The following is a 24110-nucleotide window of genomic DNA, read 5'->3' on the forward strand; positions in this document are numbered from 1 at the left end:
TGTCAATCCCCCTCACTATACTATTCCCTACTACCACTAGCTTCATGTTTGGTCCCCCTCCCCCCATGACTGGCTTCCGGTACCATGGTGCCATGGCTAGCAGCTCACCAACGTTGCAGACTTCGCTTTCATCCACACAGGTTGTGAGCACCTCAAACCTGTTTGACAATTGCAAAGCCTGAGGCTCCTCCATTACTTGCCTCACTCATGGTCACATCTTCCTGTGCCTCACTGCTGACCAAAACCAAAACCAAACCCCTATCCTAAGAGGCGTGACCATCTTCTGGAACAAAGTATCCTGGTATTTCTCCCCCTCCTTTATGTTGCAGTGTCTGCAGTTCAGCTTTCAGATCAATAATCCTGATCTGAAATTCCTCTAGCTGCTGACACTTTCTGCAGATGTGTTTGTCCCTGATCGTCTTGGCATTCAAAAGCCCCCATATTCCACAGCTGCTCCTTCTAGACCACGGCCTCTAGTGCAACTTTGGGAAATCTTGGAGTTTACTATCTGCCATATTTTGCCAGTATTATGTCTTCTTCCACATCAGAATGAGCTTCAGAATCACTTCCAGCACCTGCTCCAGCCACAATGCAGCTCCCCTTTAAGAGGTGCAGGTTGCCTTTAAGCAGTGCAGGCTAGTTTTAACTGGCACAAGTCTCTCACAATTTTGGGCCTCCTGCTGAGGTTTGCAGCCACTCAACAACGTGGTTAGCGCTGGCTGCACACTGCAAACACGTTAATCAGCAGACAGCATAAAATAGTGTGCTGGGTACATCGGAACCAACAGGCACGGCTTAATCTAGCATTGAAATTCCTGCATCTGTTTTGGCTCCCCGCTAGTGTTGCATTTTACGTAGGATATGATATCTTCCTGTGCTATATATAGGATCTGCTAATTTCTATTTGGTGTTGTGTTTATTATATGTCTGTGATGTTGCTGGTAAGCAATGCACAGAAAATGTAACCTTTGTCATTGATGATAGAGTGTAATTATGAGCTGAATCTTAATTTCCAAAAACAGATGGGCTATGGTCAAGACAGAGGTTAAACTCCAAAAAGATCTGAACAGGAACCAAACTCACCCACCTCCGGTTTCGCAGAGGCGGGATGAATGGATAACCAATGAACTTGGAGGAAGGGGGTCATTATTTAAGTAGTATGATGAAGCTGCCCGTCCTCACTTTAACAGTCATTCTATTTTTAAGCAGAGGTGGCTGGGTTCCCCTGGCCTCAGCAGCTGAAAAATAGGTGACAAGGGCTGAGTCCATGAAATTAGCGTCTTTACAACAATGTTTGTAGGCCAGGAGGAACAGGAGTATTTCATCCAGCTCAACAAGCAACCCAGTTACCCCTGTCTCCACGCCATTCTCAGACACTACCTGTTACTTTCCAGTACACCATCAAACTCCCCAAACACTATTGGACATGCCTGCCCAGCATTGGGCATCTTTCCCATGGCCATCTCCTCCACCGACTACCACCAGATCCTCACCCAGCTTTGTAACTGGATCCTCATTCAACTTTGTAGCTCCCCAACCATATTTGGACCTCACACCAACCACCATCTGAACCCTTTTGACCACCATCAGAACATCTGCCTTCTACCAACTGCATGCCCACAACCACCATTATGCCCCCTGTGATCGGGACGCTATCCACAATCTAGATCCTCAACTACAATTTGGATATCATCGTGATCCAGAGCCCCTGTCCTCCAACTGTCTGGACCCCTATTCACTACCCCCTACCATAGTCTCTCTTCCCCTCCTAGTACATTCACCTGGTCTCTTAGGCGAAGGGCTTGTGAAGCAGGCTCCATGTCCATAAAGCCTCCAACCTGCCAACCTGGCTGTCTGTTGGTGGGAATCCCACAGAAAAAAAAATCAAAGCAGAGTTGCAGTTAACTGGTGCAGGACATTTCGGAAGTCTGCTCCTCTGGGTTTCTCAAATACTCCCACACAGACCGAACTCGGCTCCAGGCTAAAGCCCAAGCCTATTTCTCAGCAAACTGGAGTTCTGGGTTAATTAAACAGGGCTCATCACTTTACATAGGACAAGCTGTATCATTCCTACACTCATGTAAGGAGATACTGGAAGGTGCCTTCTGACTGACTTTAACCATCATCAAAGCCATTTTGCTCAGACTGTTCTCCAACTTGGATGAAAAGAATATTGAATAGACTGGAGATGTGCAAGGGGAAGAAGGGCAACCAATTATTGTAGTTCATGTGGGGGCCGATAATATAAATGAAGACTGAATTTCAGAGATTAGAAATCAAACTTCAAATAGCAGGACCTCATTGGTGGTACAGTTAACTATGTACTAGATTGGGGAAAGCAATGCAGGATCAAATTTGTGGTGTAAGGAAGAGGGAGTTGATTTTATTGGGCATTAGCAATTCAGTGACAAATGGGAGCTATTCCAAAGGATGCGCTAAATCTGAACAGACAATGCAGTTAAATAAGGAAATGACAATGTCTTTACTGAGGTTATGGGAAGGGTTTTCCCCTTGTTGGGCAGGTGCGATGGGTAGGCCTGACGGGTAGGCCCAGGAGTGGCCGCCCATGATCGGGCCCTGACCACGATTTCACGCGGGCTGGCCAATTAACGGCCAGCCCCACACAAATCACGCGCTGCAACAGTCAGTGCTGCCGGCGTGGGGGTGGGAGGAGCGCGAGTGCTGAAGTGTGCGCACGGACATTAAAATCTCCCTGAGGCACAGAGCTGCTGCAGGGAGCTAAAGATTTTTAACATTACAAATAAAGAATTGAAAAATAAGGAAAACATGTCCCCGCTCATGTGACTTTGTCAGGGGCATGTTAAAAATGAGTTTTAAAAGTATTTATTTTTTTTTAAACTTCTTAATTAAAGTTTTTTTTTGGAAACATCACCCTGCCCGTGGATGAGCTTCGCAAAAAATGCAAAAGCCATCTGGCCTATTCGCCCGCTCGCGTTGGACGGGCAGGGAAAAATTCAATTAAGTTAATCAATGAATGTACTTAACAGCCCTGCCAACTCCCGTGCACGCCCACCGACCAAAATATTGCACGAGTGCGCAATGACATTGGGACGCTTGCCAGATGTCATCACGTACTATTTCATGCTCGTGCGTGTTGGGCGTGTGTCCGCACGCTGAACTGAAAATCCTGGCCTCTGTTTTCTGATAGTTGAGATTCAGTCAGGTTCAGGTAACAGAAAAGGGAGAAATAGCTAATATTTGTACAGAAAACAATTTAGCAAGAGGGATATGGAGAGTAGAGGAGTAAAATTAATGGAATAGATATAAGCAGGGAAAAGAAAGGAGTGAAGGAGGTGAAAGCTTAGTCAAAAGAAAGTGTTAGAACAAGCAAAACACTTAAGGTTGAAATGCATGTATTGCAGGGTACTGGAAACAATTATTTCATAGGAAATACAGATTTAATAGATTTAATAAAAAGCTGGCTGCAAGCTGAACAATTTTATGATATATAAAAGGGAGATAGAAAAGATAAGAAATGAGGCAGATTAGCAATATAATTTCAAAAGGGAATACAGGCTGTAGAGAGTGTTGATATAGACAAAGAAGGTGTATAAACAGAGTGAATTACCCTGCTTTTTACTGAAACCCAGGAGCAAGGGTTTCCCCGGGGTGCTGTGGAGCTTTAACTCCAGGGGGTGGTCAGTTTGCTTCTCCAGGGTCAGAATATTACGTTGATCGGGCGGGCATGCGCCTGTCCTGAATGCATGTGAAATTGTGTGAAATGACGTTGGACGTGTGTCCCAACGTCATCACGCACACGGGCAATGTTGAGGCAGGCGCGTGCACATGGGAGTCGGAGCCCCACCTGCCGATGATTAAAGGGCCAATTAAGGCCATTAAAAACCCTATTGTCCACGATTTTACGTTGCCCGTGCGATTTCGCACTAGTCACAGGGGCAAACCAGGCAGAGGGGCAGCCTGTCTTTAAGGAAACCTCATCCAAGGGCAGGATGAAATGTCCGGGCTCAAATATAATTTTTAATAAGTATCTGGGGATTGCTATTTTTTGAGTTCCGTTGTCAGGTGCTTGAATGTGCTGCATAGACACAGTTTAGTGCAATTTCTTCTGTCCAGGTCTGCAGTTCCCCGAGGCAGCTCCAGAGCATTTGTCTGCCTTCAGGGAGCTCGCTAGAAGCGCCCAACCATCACTCTCAGGTTTGTCGGCACCCGCCCTCTTCCCAACCCCGCTCAGTAGCGATGAGACTTACTCAGCGCATGTTTCACGATGGCTGACCGATAATTGGCCAGCTAGCGTGAAATTGCGTTCGGGGGCCGATTGCGGGCAGAAGAGCATTTCACGTCTGCTTCCAGGCCTACGGACTTGGCGCACACGCCAGGTGTGAAATTCAGGCCCAGGTTTCCTGATAAACAGTCAGGCTGGCAGGCAGTCCTGTGGCCCAAGGACATAGCAATGGGGCAGGTAGGTCTAGAAATGCTGGGGTTGGGGGAAGCAGTGACATTGTGGGTTGCAGGGTTAACAGAGAGATTATAGGGAGGTGGAGTGATTGTGGGGATAGCAGAGAAAACCTGGGGACAGGAGATCATGGGGGATAGGAGAGAGATCATGGGGGCAGGGGAGAGATCACAGCGGGAGGGGAAAGATCACAGGGGGAGGGGAGAGACCATGGCGGGAGGGAGAGATCACAGGGGGAGGGGAAAGATCACAGGGGGAGGGGAGAGATCATGGGGGGAGGGGGGAGATCACAGGAGGGAGAGGAGAGATCACGGGGGGAGGAGAAAGTTCGCAGGGCAGGAGAGAGATCATGGCGGGGGCAGAGAGATCACGGTGGGGGTAGAGAGATCACGGTGGGGATAGAGAGATCACAGTGGGGGTAGAGAGATCATGGTGGGGAGAGAGATCATCGTGGGGAGGGGGAAGATCATGGAGGGGAGGGGAGAGATCACAGCAGGGAGGAGAGAGATCACCGGGGAAGGGGAGAGAACATGGGACAGGAGAGAGATCATGGCGGGGGTAGAGAGATCATGGTGGGGGTAGAGAGATCACGGTGGGGGTAGAGAGATCATGGTGGGGAGAGAGTTCACCGTGGGGAGGGGGAAGATCATGGCGGGGTGGGGAGAGATCACAGCAGGTAGAGGAGGGAGATCACGGAGGGGAGGGGAGAGATCTTGGGGAGAGGTGGGAGATCTCGGGGGTGGAGGAGAGAGATTACGGGGGGGAGGAGAGTTATCATGGGGATAGGAAAGAAATCACGAGGGGGCCGATGATTGTGGGGTGTGATAGGGAAGATCAGGATCAGTAAATTGCTGCACTGGAGTTTGTTGTGTCTGGAGGAAATATTTCTGCTCCTCTTGGCGCACTAGCAGCGCTGTAACGGGACTAAACTCATGGATTCAGCTTTTCTCACCTAAGCTTAATTGCCAAGTTTCCTGAAGCAGATAATTCTACCTGACAGTGGTTAAAAATAGAAATCCTATTAAAACTGGGGCACATGAGTGAGGCACCCCCTGTTGTTTCTTTTTAGATTAAAACAAACAAATATGAAGGCAAGTATAGAGGCTGAGCAGGGCCTCAATTGTACACTGATCCAGTAGTGGGCAGGTAGGCAACATGAAGGCCATCTGGGGAATTTTATGGGCCCACCCTCACCTGCAAACCTGCCTGTGGCTGTAAAATTCTGCCCTATATTTCCAAGTTTTGCCACTGAGCTGACAACCATGTGTGAGGTATTTGCTCCTAGTGTGCAAGGCAATATAAGGTCATCATTATTTAGTTGTGTAAACCCTGAGGCCCTCTCATGAAATTAACTATTAGCCAAATGTCAATCAGTTTATTATTCCATTATTTTAGGTGGAACTTGATGTGAAATTTCAAAATAGGACTTGTGGGCTCTGTGGAGATTATAATGGCCTTCCTTTATACAATGAATTCATTGCAGATGGTAAGTCAAGGACTCTTGAACATTTTTAAACCTTTTTGGGAAAATAACTTGCTAAACTAAATAGTTTTAAACTTTAAGCATTGTGTTTTCATAAATTGTAGGGCGGCAAGTTTCACCCATTCATTTTGGAAACCTGCAGAAAATCCATCAGCCGAATGAGGGATGTGAAGATGTAGCTGAGCATGAGATAGAAACCAACGCTTTATGTGAACAATATGTAAGTATCACTGGAGGGTTTTGAAGTCTGTATCTCTGACTAGGAAAGCTCTTGAAGTCAATCCCACTTTGCCGGAGTTAATTCAATGTAAATGCGGCAACAATTTAGTTTACAGGAAATAGTGCATCTGTGTATAAATGTTGGCCAAGACAAAAAATAGGTTCAGTTGAGATGCCTGTTAATGCTGAAGAGTTAATTAACACTCACCATCTATGCTTATATATGATGAAAACTGATGGAGCCTTCATGACTGTACCCTTATCTTGAAAAAATGCATTTAGGGCAGCAAGCAAAAGTAAGCAGAAATAATCTTAAATTCTAGAAGAATATAACTCTATAATGTCTGAAGAAATAGTTTGTAAAAAAAATTCTCCTGTGAATATGTAAAAAGGATGGGAACAAACGCACACACTCATACATATTTACATTTTGCACACTTATGTACATTCACACACATTCATGTGTACTCACAAATTCATATCCTCACCCACATATTCAATAACACACACATTCATTGATACATATTTTTTCATGTTGCTGCTGTATTTTTCAGACAACAGAGTTCTGTATATTATGCTCATGTTTTTCAGCGAGACGCCTGTGAAAACCTCCTCTCAAAAAGCACATTTGCAGATTGCAAATCCCGCTTAAATACTGAACATTACATACAGGCCTGCATGCAGGACATGTGCACCTGCAGCAAAGTTTTAGACTCATTCTGCCTGTGCAGCACAGTCTCTGAATATTCCAGGCAATGTTCTCATGCTGGAGGGAAACCAGAAAACTGGAGGACGGAGACATTTTGCCGTAAGTATAATACCAAGTCGATGTAAGCAAATTGTTCATGTGGTAAAGAAGGAAGGAGAAATTAAATATTAAGAAATTAGGAGTAAGAATGCCTAGCCAGTAACAGAGAAGACCAAGCAGGCAAATCTCGTATAGTTTCTGCTGGCCCAGTGGGAAATCATGCTCAAAGGTAGCGTGGACTAGGGGTTCTGGGCTATCTCTGATCTGTGCTCCCATCACCACTGAGAGTGTTTATGGAGGAAGAGGAACTTGCAAACTGTGTTTATGGTGGAAGAGGAACTTGAGGGATATAAGGTGAGAGTCAGGCAACTGAGTTTGACGAGCAGAGATCGGCTTGCTTGATTTGAAGACCTATTTTTCTTCCTTAAATCCTTGTGATCTTCTGGACTTATATAACATTAGCCAAACAGAAGCTTAAAAAAAAAGATATCTCTGGAATACTGGCAGCTTACTTCAAGAACTTTGTAAATAAATCCCATTTAAATGTTTAGAATTCTACCCAAATTTGAAACAGAATGAAAGAAATAGAGGAAAAAGCAGAGACAGACGTGGGATGAACAAATATACTTTTAGAAAAGATCAGCTGACACAGGAACACGTTTTAACATAGATTGACCAAGCAAATAATCCTTTACACACATAACAAATGTTTCACTAAAATTGCAAACTGAATATGCACTGCAATGGTTTTAACTGAGGAATTCCTAATTTTTAACTAGCATTTCACAGGTAAACAGTGCCCTGCTATTGGAAAAGGCCCCCAGCCTAATTTCTAATCTGTCACTTCAGAGAATCATAGGATTATGCAACATACATTTGACCTTTGTACCTTTGACAGAGCTATCTAATTAGTTTCACTCCCCTCTCCTTCTCCGTAGCCGAGCATATTTTTACCCTTCTAGTGTTTAAATTGCTTTCTTTTGAATATTCCAATTGAATTTGCCTCAGCCACCCTTTCGGGCAGGGCATTCCAGATCACAACAACTTTCAGTGTAAAGTAAAATGTGGGTGATATGTTATTCTGATTACAGGAGCTTGCGGAATAATTTTATCATTTTGGATTTGTACATTATTTGATTTTGAGAAGAATATTACAATGCAAAAAGAAGAAAAAACCTGTCAGACCAACCAGCTCAGCATTCCATCAGCGGTTCGACCATCACTCTTCCTCGACCCCACTTAAATTATCCCACCCCTATTGTTTAAACCACTGGAGAACCTGCTGTCTCCCTTTTTCGGCATCCGCCCACTGCTGTGATCTTCTGGTCCCGTCGCAAGTCAATGGACTCCTGGCTGGGGCACTGCCTCACCCGCGACGGGTCCCACCCATGGCGGCTCTGGAAAACCCCGGCCTGTGGGATCTAGTCTGATACACATGGACCCACTGCTCTGATCCACCACCAACAAAGTCTTAATGAGCAGTATTCATTCTGGCTGCAAAATTGGCATCTTTGAAAGACCGTCAAAGGAAATGTCGGGGTTTGCATTGTTTTTCTCTGTATAAAGTGGGGAGAATATTCCCTCTGGATTTACATACCCAGTAAGTTACTGTAAGAAATAAAGACGGTGAATTCTGGAAAAACTCAACAGGTCTGGCAGCATCTGTGGAGAGAGAAACGGAGTTAACATTCCGAGTCCGTGTGACCCTTCTTCAGTGGAGACAAGTCATACGAACCTGAAATGTTTCCCTCTCCGCAGGTGCTGCCAGATATGCTGAGTTTTTCCAGCATTTTCTGTCTTTATTTCAGATTTCCAGCATCTACAGCATTTTGCTTTTATCTTAGGTTACTGTAAGATTCTGGCTTACTAAAAGTCACAGCTGTATTCATTTTGCAGGAATTAATTCAGAGTAAACACCTGTTTGACCATCTAACCATATTGTTTGTGCTATTTTACAGCAAAGAAATGCCCTTTAAATATGATCTACAAGGAAAGCGGCTCTCCCTGTATGAATAGTTGTTCTCACCTTGACATAAGCAGCTTGTGTGAAGAGCACTATATGGATGGCTGCTTCTGTCCACCAGGTAGGCAAATGTGTCACAGCCTCTTCAAACAAATATCTGTAACTCACCTGCTTCCCTCCATCACCAAGAATCCTGCAGAAAAATCAGAATCTGCTCTGTTATTGAATGGTAGTGTCAGTAATGTGCGGGAAAAAGAATACTCAAATTCACAACCAGATAATTGATTTGATGATTTGTTTTATAAATTTATACATGGGAGGAAGAAACAAACCATCTTTGCACATGTATAAACTATCCACCTTTGGCAGATACGTGTGCCAAATGCAGGAGAAAGTGGTGAACCTAATTTTATTATTGAGTTTTCAGCTAGGCACCTTCTGGCACTAAATGTCCAAATTGGCTCACACTTAGATGCTTTGCTTAATATTTCTGAATTTTAGGGGGTTATCATTTGTAACCTCCATTGTATGGAGCAGTAAGAATTTACATATTGAGGAGACCTAACCTGGTATTGGCTGGTAGCTTTTGCTAACAAACTGCCTTGTGTGACCTTGCTTATTAACCACTTATGTGGTTGATCCTAACACCATAGAAATATTATAAGTTTAAGTATTTCTATACAGGCAGTAATCCCTTTTGCCTCACCTATAATCGTGCTTCATGATGTCTTATCCTAAAGTCTATGACTTTACATTTGTCTACATTAAGCTGTACCTGTTGTCTGCCACTTCCATAGTCAAAGTCTCCCTTTAGCTTGTTGTCATCTTTTACTATATTAACCATCATAACTATTTTGATATCATTTGTAAACATTGAGATGTTGAAGAGTAATGGTCCTGTGGTACACCACTCATCATATTCCTCAACCTAGAACACTCCCCATTTACAGAAACCCACCATTCCCAACACCCAACAACAATTTGCTCCATCTCAACATGCTGATGACAAAACTGTGCCAGCTAACATTTTTCAAAGAGGTAACCTATCAGGTACCGTTTCAAAAGTTTTTCTGAAATCTTGAAAATAATATATAATGAGGAAGGAAACTAGTAATGTGCAGCTGGTTTCTTCTTTTCTGACCCTGAGCAACTGCCAGTCTGCCGAAAAACTTCCTAAATAGCAGGCAACGCCTTACAGTTGACCTCAGGATTTCATCAGCAACAGGAAATACCTTCCAGTTTACCTAAGAGCAATTTGCCCCAATTTACTTTAGAATTTCACTGAGCATACCCTTCATCATGTTTGCCGTGGTAAATGGCATAGATTCGGAACAGATCTAGGAGCTCAAAACTGGGCATCCATAAGGTGCTGAGGGCCGTCAACAGCAGGAGAATTTTATTCAACCACAATCTGTAACCTCATGGCCGGCATAATCCTTAGTCTATCAATGTCGGATTAACCCTGGTTCAGTGAGGAGTGCAGGAGAGCCTTGGCAGGAGCAGCTCCAGGCATACCAATAAATGAGGTGTCAACCTGGTGAAGCTACAACACAGGACTACTTGCATGCCAAACAGCATGGCCAAAGCCTTTGTAGCCATCTTCAGCCAGAAGCTTTGAGTGGATGGCCCATCTTGGCCTCCCCTGGAGGTCTCCAGCATCACAGATGCCAATCTTCAACCAACTTGATTCACTCCACATGATATCAAGAAACAGCTGAAGGCACTGGATACTGCAAAGGCTATGGGTCCAGAGAATATCTCAGCAATAGTATTGAAGACTTTTGCTCCAGAACTAGCTGCGCACCCCCCTAGCCAAGCTGTTCCAGTAAAAGTACAACACCAGTATCTATCCATGTGGAATGTGGAAAATTAGCCAGATATATCCTGTACACAATAAGCAGGACAAATACAATCTGGCCAATTACCACCCTATCAGCCTACTCTCAATCATCTGCAAAGTGGTGGCAGGTGCCATTGACAGTTCTATAAAGTGAGGCTCACTCAGCAATAACCTGCTCACTGATGCTCAGTTTGAGTCCCGCCAGGGCCACTCGGCTTCTGACCTCCTTGGCCCAAACATGGACGAAAGAGCTGAACTCCAGAGATGAGGTGAGAATGACTGCCCTTGACTACGGGGTGGAATTTGACAGAATGTGGCATTAAGGAGCCCTAGCAAAACTGGAGTCAATGGGAATCGGGGAAAACTCTCCACTGGTTAGATTCATACAAAGCATAAAAGAAGATGATTGTGGATGTTTGGGGTCAATCATCTCAGCTCCAGGACATCACTGCAGGAGTTCCTCAGGGTAGTGTCTTCAACCCAACCATCTTCAGCTGCTTCAATGACTTCCCTCCAGCATAGGGTCAGAAGTGGGGATGTTCGCTGATGATTGCATAATGTTCAGCTCCATTCATGGCTCCTCAGATACTGAAGCAGTCCATGTCTAAATGCAGCAAGACCTAGACAATATCCAGGCTTGGGCTGACAAGTGGCAAGTAACTTTCATACTACAGAAGTGCCAGGCAATGACCATCTCCAACAGGACAATATCTTCTCCCCTTGATGTTAAATAACATTACCATCACTGAATCTTCCACTATCAACATCCTATCAATGTTCAGAAACTGAACTGGACCAGCCACATAAGAACTGTGACTACAAGTGTGGTTCAGAGGCTGGGAATCCTACGGCAAATAACTCACCTCCTGACTCCCCAAAGCCTGTCCACCATCCACAAGGCACAAGTCAGGAGTGTGATGGAAAACTCTCCACTTGCCTGGATGAGTGCAACTCCCACAACACTCAAGAAGCTCAACACCAAAACAGCCCATTTGATCGGTACCCCATTCACCCCTTTAAACATTCAGTCTCTCCACCACAGGCACACAGTGGCAGCAGTGTACAAAACAAGATGCACTGCCACAACTGGGCAGCCTCCTTCAACACTTTCCAAACACGCAGCCTCTTCTGCCTAGAAGGACAAGGTCAGCAGACACATGGGAACACCACCACCTGGAAGTTCCTCTCCAAGTCACTCACCATCCTTACTTGGAAATATATCGCCGTTCCTTCACTGTCCATGGGTCAAAATCCTGGAACTCCCTTCCTAATAGCACTGTGGGTGTACCTACACCACATGGACTGCAACGGTTCAAGAAGGCAACTCAACACCACCTTCTCAAGGGCAACTAGGGATGGGCAATAATCGCTGGCCTGCTGGAAACATTCACATCCCACGAACAAATATAAAATATAACATATAGTGGGCGTTTGTATGAAGTTGGTGTTAAAGTATATTTTTGGTATAGTTTCATGGGAGCTTTAACCTGATTGTCCACAATCAATCACGGAAGCAGTATCAAAGTGTTCCATTCCTCAAATCCCATAACCTTGATAAGCATATAAGACCTATAAAGCTTTTCAATTATCTTCCCTCCCGTACAAAATAACTAGAAGTACAGTGGAATAATTATAGACATTCTTTATATTTTTCAGGAATGGTGCTTGATGATTACTCTGGGACTGGGTGCATTAATGTGAAGGAATGCAAATGTAGAATGAAGGGCAAACATTATGATCCAGGCACTCTGATTTCAACAGAATGTGAAGAATGGTACAATTAGCATTAATTCTGCTCCTGTAAAAACTTGTATTGCACCTTATATTTAGCTTTGAATAAATGTACTAAATTGGTGTTCCTTGCAATTTAAGTGCCTGCGATGGAGGTAAATGGCTATGCAAAAATCTACCTTGTCCAGGTGTCTGTTCATTCGAGGGGGGAGCACATGTCTCCACTTTTGATGGCATGAAATACATATTTCATGGTGACTGCTATTACATTCTCTCTAAGGTAAAAAGATCTTGTGAATATTTATTTCTGTTACACGTCAATTAATGTGTAGACAGCCATATTATGCTGCATTTGTGCCTGTTTCTCATTGGTGTCCAGGCAGATTAATAGTAGATTATACTAATTGCACTACATTGCTATTGTTGATCCTCTTCCTATTTTTGTTATACTTCATCTGCTGGTTGGTAGGGCTTGTTGATGGGGTTATCGGATATTATTCCATGACAGAAAGGGTTGGTAGCATAACTACTAATAAAGCTGTCCAAGGGGAATTAGGAATAAGAGCCTTCTTTCTCATAGCACAAACATACGAATTAGGAGCAGGAATAGACCACTCAGCTCCTCGAGCCTGCTCCGCCATTCAAGAAGAACATGGCTGATCTGATTGTAACCTCAACTCCACATTTTTATCTACCCCAATAACCTTTCACCCACTTGCTTATCAAGGATCTTTCTACCTCTGCCTTACAACTATTCAAAGACTCTGCTTCCACTGTCTGTTGAGGAATAGAGTTCCTAAGACTCAGAACCCTCTGACCGAAAAAAATTCTCTTAATCTCTGTCCTAAATGGGCGACCCCTTATTTTTAAACAGTGACCCCTAATTCTAGATTCTCCCATAGGAGGGAACATCCTCTCCACATCCACCCTGTCAAGTCCCTTCAGGATCTTACATGTTTCAATCAAGTTGCCTTTTACTATTCTAAACTCCAGCAGATACAGGTCTAGCCTGTCCAACCTTTCCCCATAAGACAACCCACCCATTCCAGGTATTACTTCAGTAAACTTTCTCTGAACTGCTTCCAATGCATTTACAATCTTCTTTAAATAAGGAGACCAACACTGTACACAGTACTCCAGATGGGGATTCACCAATGCCGTGTATAACTGAAGCATAACCTCTTGATTTATGTATTCAATTCCCCTTGCAATAAATTATAACATTCTATTAGCTTTCCTAATTACTTGCTGTACATGAATGCTAACCTTTTGTGATTCAAGCACTAGGGCACCCAGATCCCTCTGCATCTCAGAGCTCTGCAATCTCTCTCCATTTAGATAATATGCTTCTTTTTTATTCTTCCTACTAAAATAGACAATTTCACATTTTCCACATTATATTCCATTTGCCAGATCTTTGCCCACTCATGAACCTATCTATGTCCCTTTGTAGTCTCCTTATATCCTCTTCACAATTTTTTATCCTACCTATCTTTGTATCATCAGCAAATTTAGCAACCATACCTTAGGTCCCTTCATCCAAGTCATTTATATAAATTGTAAAAAATTGAGTCCCCAGCACTAATCCATGTGGCATACTCATTACATCTTGCTAAGCAGAAAATGACTCATTTATGCTACAAAAGCAGGTCAGAGGCTAGGAATCCTGCGGTGAGTAACTCACCTCCTGATTCCCCAGAGCCTGTCCACCATCTACAAGGTACAAGTCAGGAGTGTGATGGAATACTTCCTACTTTCCTGGATGAGTGTAGCTCCCACAACACTCAAGAAGCTTGACACTGTCCAAGACAAAGCAACCTGCTTGATTGGCATCACATCGACAAACATTCACTCCCTCCACCACCAACACAGTGGCAGCAGTGTGTACCATCTACAAGAGGCACTGCAGGAACTCACCAAGCCTCCTTAGACAGGACCTTCCAAACCCACGGCTGCTACCATCTAGAAGGACAAGGGCAGCAGACACAAGGGAACACCACCACCTGGAAGTTCCCCTCCAAGTCACTCACCATCTTGACTTGGAAATATATTGCCGTTCCTTCATTGTCGCTGGGACAAAATCCTGGAACTCCCTCCCTAACAGCACTGTGGGTGCACCTACACCACATGGACTGTAGCGGTTCAAGAAGACAGCTCACCACCACCTTCTCAAGGGCAATTAAGGATAGGCAATAAATGCTGGCCCAGCCAGTGATACTCACATCTCATAAATGAATAGAAAAAAAATGCCAGCTCTCTGTTGCCTGTTAGCTAGCCAATCTTCTATCCATGCCAACATGTTACCCATTACACCATGAACTTTTATTTTCTGCAATAACTTTTGACGTGCCAACTTATCAAATACCTTCTGGAAATCTAAGTACAGAACATCCACCGGCTCCCCTTTATCCACAACATGGGCAGAATATTGCGCTCATCGGGCGGGCGCGCAACCGACTGCAACGAACATAAAATGACACGTGATGGTGTTGGGCAAGTGTCCTGACGTCATCGTGCTCTCGCACGATATTTCGGTCGACAGGCACTCACAGGGGTTGGCAGCGAACTCACCGACAATTAACAGGCCTATTAAGGCTATTAAAGTTCTAATTAAATGAAATTTTTCGTTGCCCATCCAACCTTACAGTTGGCGGGCAGGTGAAAAGGTCAAGCAGCCTTTGGATTTTTTGCAAAACCTCATCCACGGGCAGGATGAGGTTTCCATCAGTGATGTAAAAAAAAATTTCAAACTAATTTTTAACATGTCATTGCTCAGGTGACAGAGTCACATGAGGGGACATGTTGTTAACATTTTTAAATTCTTTACTTATTATTTTCAAAATTCTTCAGCTCCCTGAGGCATCTCTGTGCCCCACAGAGCTTTTACTGCGTGCACCCCCGCACATGTGCACAATTCCGCGCTCACGCTCCTTCCACCCCCACCCCTGCAGCACTGAGTGCTGCGGCACGCATTTCACCGGCTGGCTGTTAATTGGGCCACACGCGCCCGACGAGGGCAAAATTCTGCCCCATATGTTACTTCTTCAAAGAACTCCAATAAATTGGTTAAACTTGATTGACCTTTCACAAAACCATGTTGACTCTGTCTAATTACTTTGAAATTTTCTAAGTGCCCTGCTGTAACATTTTTAGTAATAGCTTCTAACATTTTCCCTATGACAGATGTTAAGCTAACTGGTCTATAGTTTCCTGCTTCCTGTTCCTCTCCGTTTTTGAATAAAGGAGTTAGATTTGCTATTTTCCAATCTAATGGAACCTTCCCGAAATCTAGGGAATTTTGAAAACTTAAAACCAATGCATCAACTATCTCACTAATCACTTCTTTCAAGACCCTAGGATGAAGTCCATCTAGACCTGGGGGTTTGTCAGCCCGCAGCCCCAACAATTTGCTCAGTACCACTCCTCTGGTGATTGTAATTTTCTTGAGTTCCTCCCTCCCTTCCATTTCCTGATTTGCAGCTATCTCTGGGATGTTACTTGTATTCTCTATCATGAAAACAGATGCAAAATACCAGTTCAATTCACCTGCCATCTCCTTATTTTTCATTATTAATTTCCAGACTCACTTTTTTTAGGGACAACACTCACTTTGTTAACTCCTCTTTTTAAAATATCTACAGCAACTCTTACTATCTGTTTTTTATATTTCTAGCTAGCTTTCTCTTGCACTCTAATTTTTCCTTACTTATTAATCTTCAATTTTTGCAGTTTTCTACATTCTATCCACTTTTCGACCTGCCACTCATCCTTGTGCAATTATATGATTTTTCTTTAAGTTTGATAATATCTTTAATTTTTTTTAGTTAGCCACAGATGGTGGGTTCTCCCCATGGAATTTTTCTTTCTCATTGGAATGTATCTATTCTGTGTATTCTGAAATAGCCCTTTAAATGCCTGCCACTGAACTTCTATTGACCTATCCCTTAACATTTATGTACGGCTCCATGAGCATCAAAGTGCTACATCACTGCAATGTACTCTAAAGCTCATATTCTTATGGCTACAGTGTTTTTTTTTAAATCACATCTATCTTTATGTTAACCAGCTCTCAATAGTTTTGCAGTTAGATCAACTTTTCAGGGTTTTTTTCTGTATCAGCTCTATGCTGGCTGTTTATGTTGTCTTAGAAAAATGTAGCAAGAGGGTTCAAGTAGCTGCAGAATCCATCATGTGATGTCACTGCTAATGTGATGTCATTCCTATGCGCCTATCAATGAGGAGTTTCAATAAAGCAGTTCCTTAAAGCCCTAAAGCACACAACAACCCCCTTTTGGAGCGAACATAGAAGAAAATTGGAGTTGATGGAACATGATCTCTTCATGACTAAGTTTGGTATGACAATATTGATTCAGAAAAGATGTAGTCTACATAGAAGTGTTGTCTGAAACACATTCATTGTGCTTCAGATGTGTTAGAATGCAAAGCAATCTTAGAAAATAAAGACAGGTTAGGAGCTTGAAATCTACAATCAATTTACTGACATCTCATTGATCTCAGCTATAAGTAGTTACAATTGCATAAGTTTCCGCAGGGAGCATTTGAGCTAAAGTAAGCTCTGGATACCAGATAATCCATGAGCTGTGCCACAGGAGGTGCACTAGTGTATCATTAATTTTCTCAAGCAACCATCACTAATCAGTACAGGAATTGTTGCTGATGTTTTTTTCATGTGGAGTAGAAGGCTATGGCCCCACTTGTGTTCGCTGGGTTTGAAGCCAGATATAACTGACAGATGCAGAGTGCAGGATAGAATTCGGAATTAAATGAAATGCATCAGAAAGCAGAACAATATGACAAAAACCAAAAGGCCTTACTTCACTGGTGCACATGTTTTTTGATCACCTCAGAGAATGAAGCAAGTAGAAGCTGTTTTCTCTATTGAGCCTAATCTAAGCATGTGCATTCTGCCCTTTCATGGATTCTCTCCAACTTACTTTATCTCCTAAGGAAGGTCAAATTTTCAGGAAAAGGAACTCTCTGAAATGTGTCCCTTTGTCTGTTGCACTTGTATAGAAGATCTTAGGGTTCTAGTTCCTGATCACTATTCAGTGACTTCTAGTAGAAAGTGCATGTATGCACATGTTCAGTGGATACAGGATTGGACTCAGCTGTCATGACCTGCCCAAAATGAATAGCCTATCAATTCTTGCATATCCTTATGTGCTAGAGGCATGGTGCTAGTAACCATATACTAGCAACAATTTAATGCCTTTAGATAAGGAGGCAAATGATGGGGATTACATTTCTCTCTGAATTCAGGAGACACTTGATGGAAAATGTCAAGATAATCACCATCATGTGCCTTCTGCCTGAAGGCAGGTCCTTGGCTCATAGTCTTTTCCATGTCTCTCTATCCTGTGTGTAAGATCCCCCTCTCTCTGGTCTAAAGGCTCTTTTCTTTACTTTTGATATCAGTGGCACACAAGTTGGAAACTGTTTCACTAAATGTGAAACATCTTTATTAAATTTCTAAGAAATTGCACATGCTCACAATGACACTGGTTGCTTAGGATCCTGTGAGCTAGGGTCTGTCTGAGATGGTCAGTCCTTCGGCAGATGCCCCTGCGGGACTTCAGAATGGCTGACCAAGCCACTCTACCGACTGCAGTAACAAAGTCCTTGAGGGCAGTGTCTTTATACACTTTCCTGACCCTGGCCCTGGGCATATAAAGTAATACCTTGAACTGGATAGTCTGATTGGGTTATTAATGCCACCCTGACCATCCGGAACCGCTCTCACATGGCCATATCCTGCCCTCAGCAGGGTTGGTGTCTCGAGGTGCATGCTAACAATGGGTGGTTTTACTGTATCTTGAGGCAGGAAGAATGCCTTTCACGCATTCCCAAGTGGCCAGTGTCTAGCTCAGTTTCTGTAGACGGAGTGTCTATGGCAAATCATCACCTCAAGGAGCTGCCCTGACATGGCCACATCTGTGTATCTATTTTAGTTAAAACTGTCCCAACAATAACGTCTTCAGTCAAAATTCTTCCTTTGTAGCTCCACCTTTTTAGCACCATGAGACAAACTCTGCCCCCAGGACTCCACCACAACCAGCTCACGTTCATTAATATGAAAGACATATAAGTATGGTTACATGATTAAAAGTGATTAATACAATACAAAGGTCAATAATTCAGTCTTTTCATTTTCCAATAACTTACTGCAATTTTCAAGCCATCCAGCATTGATATTCTCTTCCTTCCCCTTCCTCCTTTTCCTTAATCTTCCCTCCAGAATGTTTCTTCTTACTAAATACGGCCTTTCCCGTTGCTATCTTTTTTCTTATTTCTTCTTTTGATCTTCCATCTGCAGATATTATGCTTCCTAAATACTTGAATTCTTGCACTTGTTCTAGCTCTTTCCCTTCTATGAATATAATGAATATTTCTTGATGATTTTGAGATATGCATCACTTTGGTTTTGCTGATGTTCACTTTCATTGCGAAGTTCATGCCTGTTGTTACTAGTCTATCTACTAGTTCTTGTAATCTTTCTTCTGTGCTTGTCACAAATGCTTTGTCATCTGCAAATCTAACTGATGTAATCATAAAACGTCAAGATTTCAAATTAAAATTTGAGCTTATACAATTCATTCTATAAAGGTTTTTCCATGGTCAAAACATCAAAGAAGCCATAATGTTCAGCTGCAATTATTTGAAATATTTTATGGGTTTAAAATCTCTGAAGGGCTTTTAGAAAGATCAGCACAGGCTCCTGATCTCACAGAACTGGAACAGCAGCATTTTGGATGCAAAAGCATCAAAGTATGATTTACATGACAAACCATAAGTTTCTTTAGAGTCCATATATATTCAAAGTCTAAGATGTTCAGTACAACCTTGAAACATTCTAAAGTCTCGCTCTGACAATCTTCCGTGGCAGTCAGATTAGGACCGAATAGCTTAAGCAGTTCAGCATTTGGTCATCTACGTTAAAGCTATCTTTATATTTTATAGAACTAGATATAAATTAATAGACACAATTTTTTCATAGGATTGAATCAAAAAAGGACTGACAGTGCTTGAAGCAGTCTATTCCACATATCTAGCACTTTTGTATTAGTCACCTCTGTTTCCAAATTTCAACTGATGGATAATAACCACCTTCATGTTTATCTGTTAACAGGACTGTGATACGACGCAGTACACATTGATGGCAGAAATAGTTCCATGTGGAACAATAGCTACAGAAACTTGCTTAAAATCACTGGTGTTTACAACTGATCACAAGCACAACGTAAGTTCCTTGGATACCGTGGCAAGTCTATGTAGCTATCACCACAGTCTTTGATGCCTCCACGCTTAATCCTACTCCATCTATCACCATTCTTGGCCTTTTTATGTTTACTGGTCTCAAATGGAATCCCATCGTTTCCAACTCTAGAGCTGCCCATTTGTCTAAATTCTAGCTAAGCATTTCTTTCCTCTCAGTTGCTTTTATTCTCAACAAAGCCTAAGTCCATCCAAAGCTAGAATGTTATTCTGATATCTGAGGATGCTTTTCCGATAGACCTCTCATTGTTTTCAATTGGATACAAAAGAAGGCAATCCCTGGGACATCTTCTAGCCCAGTACATCTCACTCTATCATGATCTTTCTTAACTCCTCTATTTTATTTATACTGTTCTAACCAGTGTTCCTCTGATCCTTCCTCTTTTATACTGTCCAACACTCTCCTTCTCACTGAAGGGAAAACTCATTGCACTACTTTACTCTATTGTTTTACACCATCCGACAATTTTGGCAGTCCTTCAGTTTTTCTCCCTCGCACAAGCTACACACTTTAAAAACACAATTGTGTCATCTCCTAATCATTATTGCCTGGCATCTCCTCTTCTCTCTTGAGGGAGATAGCAGCATGGTGGTAATGGAGTGGTAATCCTGAGCCCCAGGCTTTGGGGACATGGGTTCAAATCCCACCATGGCAGCTGGTGGAGTTTAAATTAAATTAATAAATCTGGAATTATAAACTAGCCTCAGTAATTGTGACCATGAAGCTATCATTGATTGTCATGAAGACAATTTGCTCCCTTTAGGGAAGGAGATCTGCTGTCCTTACATGGTTCTGACTCCAGACCCACAGCAATGTGGTTGACTCTTAATTGGCCTCTGCAATGTTCAAGGGCAACAAATGCTGGCTTTATTAGTGATGCCCACATCTCATGAAGGAGTAAATAACTCTTTTCCACAGTGGTGATGACTGCATTATGTTCTTTGGACTTTTAATTTAGTTCTTTAGTGAGAAAAGGGTATTTGCCTCTAAAATAATTTTAAAAAACTGCATTGTTTCTTCATTTAATCTTAAATGTGCTGCATTCATCTAAAATTATTGATTTAATTTTCAGGTTCTTATTTTTAAAGATAATGGGAAAGTTTTTATCAATGGAGTCAAAGCAACATTACCACTGGTAACAGGTAGGAACCAGTCCCTATGCAATTTATTGTGGGTACCTTGCCACTTTTTAAAGAAGAGTTACTAGTATTTTAGGGACTCATGTGGATCTGTCAAAGGATTCAGTGAATCTTCAGGATTTATTCATATCACCAAACAGAACCACATAAGCATGTTTGTCAAAAAATCTGAAGGAAGTATCTATATTAGACCTTATGTTAAGATGAAAGAGTCATCTAATTCAACAGGTTCTGCTGATAAGCTGATAATGATTGCTTTGACTAATTTCTTGACATACGTAAACAAGAGATAAAAGTTGGGTTCACAATAATTGCAAAGATGTTCTATGACCGTTGCCCTAGTATATCATGATGGCCTTTAAGAAAGTGCAGTTTATGAGATGTGAATGAGGTTAAATTAAGGTCCTACTAATGAGAGTGAGGAGTGTTTTAACAAACACAAAAAGTTGAATTGTTTAGAATGCAATGAATTCACTAGAGCAACGTCAGTGTTGTTTATTTTTAACTAAAATGCTATTGGCTATTCTACTGCTCAATCAACTTTAACTATGATTCCTGTTACAAATTCCATGGGGCTGGTGTCTGTATTGTTTGCGTCACTGGTCATGCTCAAAAAGTTGATCTTGTCTTCCCCATGGTCTAGATTACCATTCAATATCCATTCAGATAACGGCATGTCCTTGGCATTGTAATATTGGCCCTTTATACATGAGAGTGGATCCCATGGTCTTTCACATTCTGATACTTGTAGTCTTTTGTCTTTACACAGAGACTTAAAACGTTCCATAGATGAACAAATTTATTTTACATATAAATATGAATGAATAGAATATCGTTTTCCAATGAGATTCATTCATTTCCTACCACTCCTACACAAAAAACAATAAATCCGTGTGACTCTATCAATATATGAGCCAAGATAACTGTTAAAATTGTAATTTTTAACCTAAATAGTCCTAACTTCCTCTGTTACAGACTATGTACATTTACACATCTGTATACATTAATGTCTCTCCAACATGCACTGACTCCCTCTCTTTACAGAGGAGGAAAATACAAACAGACTTATAAGCTCTTCCTCAAATTTGTGGGCCAAGAATGATCTGAGATAGCATTAAAAGTTATCAACTGGAATGAAGTACATAAAATTTGTGTAGGAGTTTGCAGTACCTTTACATTTGTTCAGACAATACCCCTGATGGGGATATTGAATGAAAATCAAAATGACAAGAAATACTTAGGTATCAACCTAAAGTGCTTAATTGTCTCAAAGGTGATGTGAGATGTTTGGCCACAAGTCACCCCAAGCAATATTCTAAATGACTTTAAATGTTAAGTCGAAAATTCTACCTCTGGAAGTTAATCCTTTGTAAGCTAAATCTAATTTTTAATAGGAATGTGATAATGTGAATTAAAACAAAGGGGGAAAAGTTGTTCACATAGCGTTGCTTGAGACATGCCAATTCCTGAGGACAGACAGTGCTGAGGACCAGTCCTGCACAGCCCATGTGGCATTTCTCATTGAAGAAAGCTGTGTGAACTGAGTGGCCAGGGGCACTGTCTGCCCCTGGGGAATCAATATTGTCTGCTTGAAGTGATATTAGGCAAACACATTTTCACCCCTAAGCCCTTCAGCCATATATGTAAAAATACTACAGTTGCATTGGGGGATGTGTAAGCTTGAAGACTGCTACCACAACACAAATCATAACTTAGAAATAATAGTTAGACAGTGGGGCAGCGTATTAGAATAGTTGGATACTAGCTCAGCTCAGGAGGAGTAAACAATTGAGGGGGCCCTCTTGCTTTCTCACCTATAACTTGTTCTCAAGGCAGAGTGGGTGGGGTGGGATGGCGACCTTTGAGATAAGTTACAGAAGGCAGGAGCTATATAAATATTGAACCGTTTTGTTTTTGCAGCAAATTATACTGTTTTCAAACCATCGACATTCCACATCCTGTTAGAGACCCAGTTTGGCCTGCAACTGCAGGTCCAAATAGTTCCTCTGATGCAAGTCTACATAACACTGGAGCAATCATTCAAAGGGAAGACATGTGGTAGGTATTGAACAACTAGGATTTATCATAGTGTTGTGCTCAGGGACAACTGAAACCAAAGCAGTTCTTGGTTCCATATCACATAGGATCAAATGATTAGGAGTAGACCATTTAGTCCCTCAGCCTATTCTGGCATTTAGTAATATCATGGTTGATCTGCAATCTAACTCCATATATCTGCCTTTTCCCCATATCCCTTAATACCTTTGGTGAACAAAAATCTATTAACCTCAGTTTTAAAATTAACAATTGATGTAGCATTAATTTCTGTTTAAGGAAGAAACTTCCAAACTTCTACCATATTTTATGTGTAGCCGCATTCCTTAAGGTATGGCTATAATGTTTAGCCTTTGCCCCCTAATCCTAGACTCCACAACCAATAAACCAAAGGTTTATTTCTATTTACCTTTCTCTTCCCCAATTGCCACAGTTCTGCCCGTTCACATAACCTATTAAGATCTCTATGTAATGTTATGCTTCAATCTACATTGCTTACAATACCACTTATCTTTGTTTCATTGGCAAATTTGGATATGTGGGTTTCAAATTCATTATCCAAATCATTAGTAAATACAATGAATAGCTGAGGCACCAACAAAAATCCTTGCAGGATAGCACTAGTCACAGTCTCCCAATTAGAGTATTTGCCTATTATCTCTATTTTCTTTCTCCTACCGCTCAGCCAATTTCCTAACCAGGTCAATAATTTGCCTTCAATTGTGTAGGCTTCAATGTTAGTGAATAGTCTCTCGTGAGGGACTTTATCAAATACCTTCTTCATAGGATCCCAATTAATGATTAAGCCTTCACTCAGTCCTTCCCATTAAACCATGTTTGTTCTAAGCAAATCTCTTTCTCCTGTCACATTTTTGTATAGTTTCATGCGCTCCAATACTATATTTCAATTTATGTTGATGATTTTTTTTTAAATATGTAAAGGCTTAGATTGAATGTAATCTTGTTTTATTCCTGCTAGGTTTCTGTGGGAATTTTAATGACATTCAGCATGATGATTTCAAGGCAAGCAATGGTATAATTGAGGGGACAGCTGCATCCTTTACAAACACATGGAAAGCCCAGCAGACATGCTTGGTTAAATCAGATCGTCTGGAGAACCCCTGCTCTCTCAGTGTGGAAAACAGTAAGAATAAAAGAGAATGAATTTGGGCTAGATTGGCTGGGGCAATTTAAAGTCAAAAC

At 42.0% G+C, this 24110-nt stretch overlaps 1 protein-coding gene across 1 annotated transcript in view; it reads left to right on the top strand.

Moving 5' to 3' along the window:
• LOC144685060 (mucin-2-like) overlaps positions 1-24110 on the top strand; it is a 131364-nt gene that overhangs the window by 25943 nt on the left and 81311 nt on the right. Inside the window, exons 4-13 of the mRNA XM_078549594.1 lie at positions 5831-5921; positions 6023-6138; positions 6729-6945; positions 8844-8969; positions 12345-12462; positions 12561-12699; positions 19567-19677; positions 20786-20855; positions 22773-22910; positions 23887-24051. Coding sequence (XP_078405720.1) covers positions 5831-5921; positions 6023-6138; positions 6729-6945; positions 8844-8969; positions 12345-12462; positions 12561-12699; positions 19567-19677; positions 20786-20855; positions 22773-22910; positions 23887-24051 — 1291 coding nt within the window. The remainder of the gene's footprint in view (positions 1-5830; positions 5922-6022; positions 6139-6728; positions 6946-8843; positions 8970-12344; positions 12463-12560; positions 12700-19566; positions 19678-20785; positions 20856-22772; positions 22911-23886; positions 24052-24110) is intronic.

Source organism: Cetorhinus maximus, chromosome 9, assembly GCF_964194155.1.
Source record: "Cetorhinus maximus chromosome 9, sCetMax3.hap1.1, whole genome shotgun sequence".
In the NCBI taxonomy this organism is placed as follows: Eukaryota; Metazoa; Chordata; class Chondrichthyes; order Lamniformes; family Cetorhinidae; genus Cetorhinus; species Cetorhinus maximus.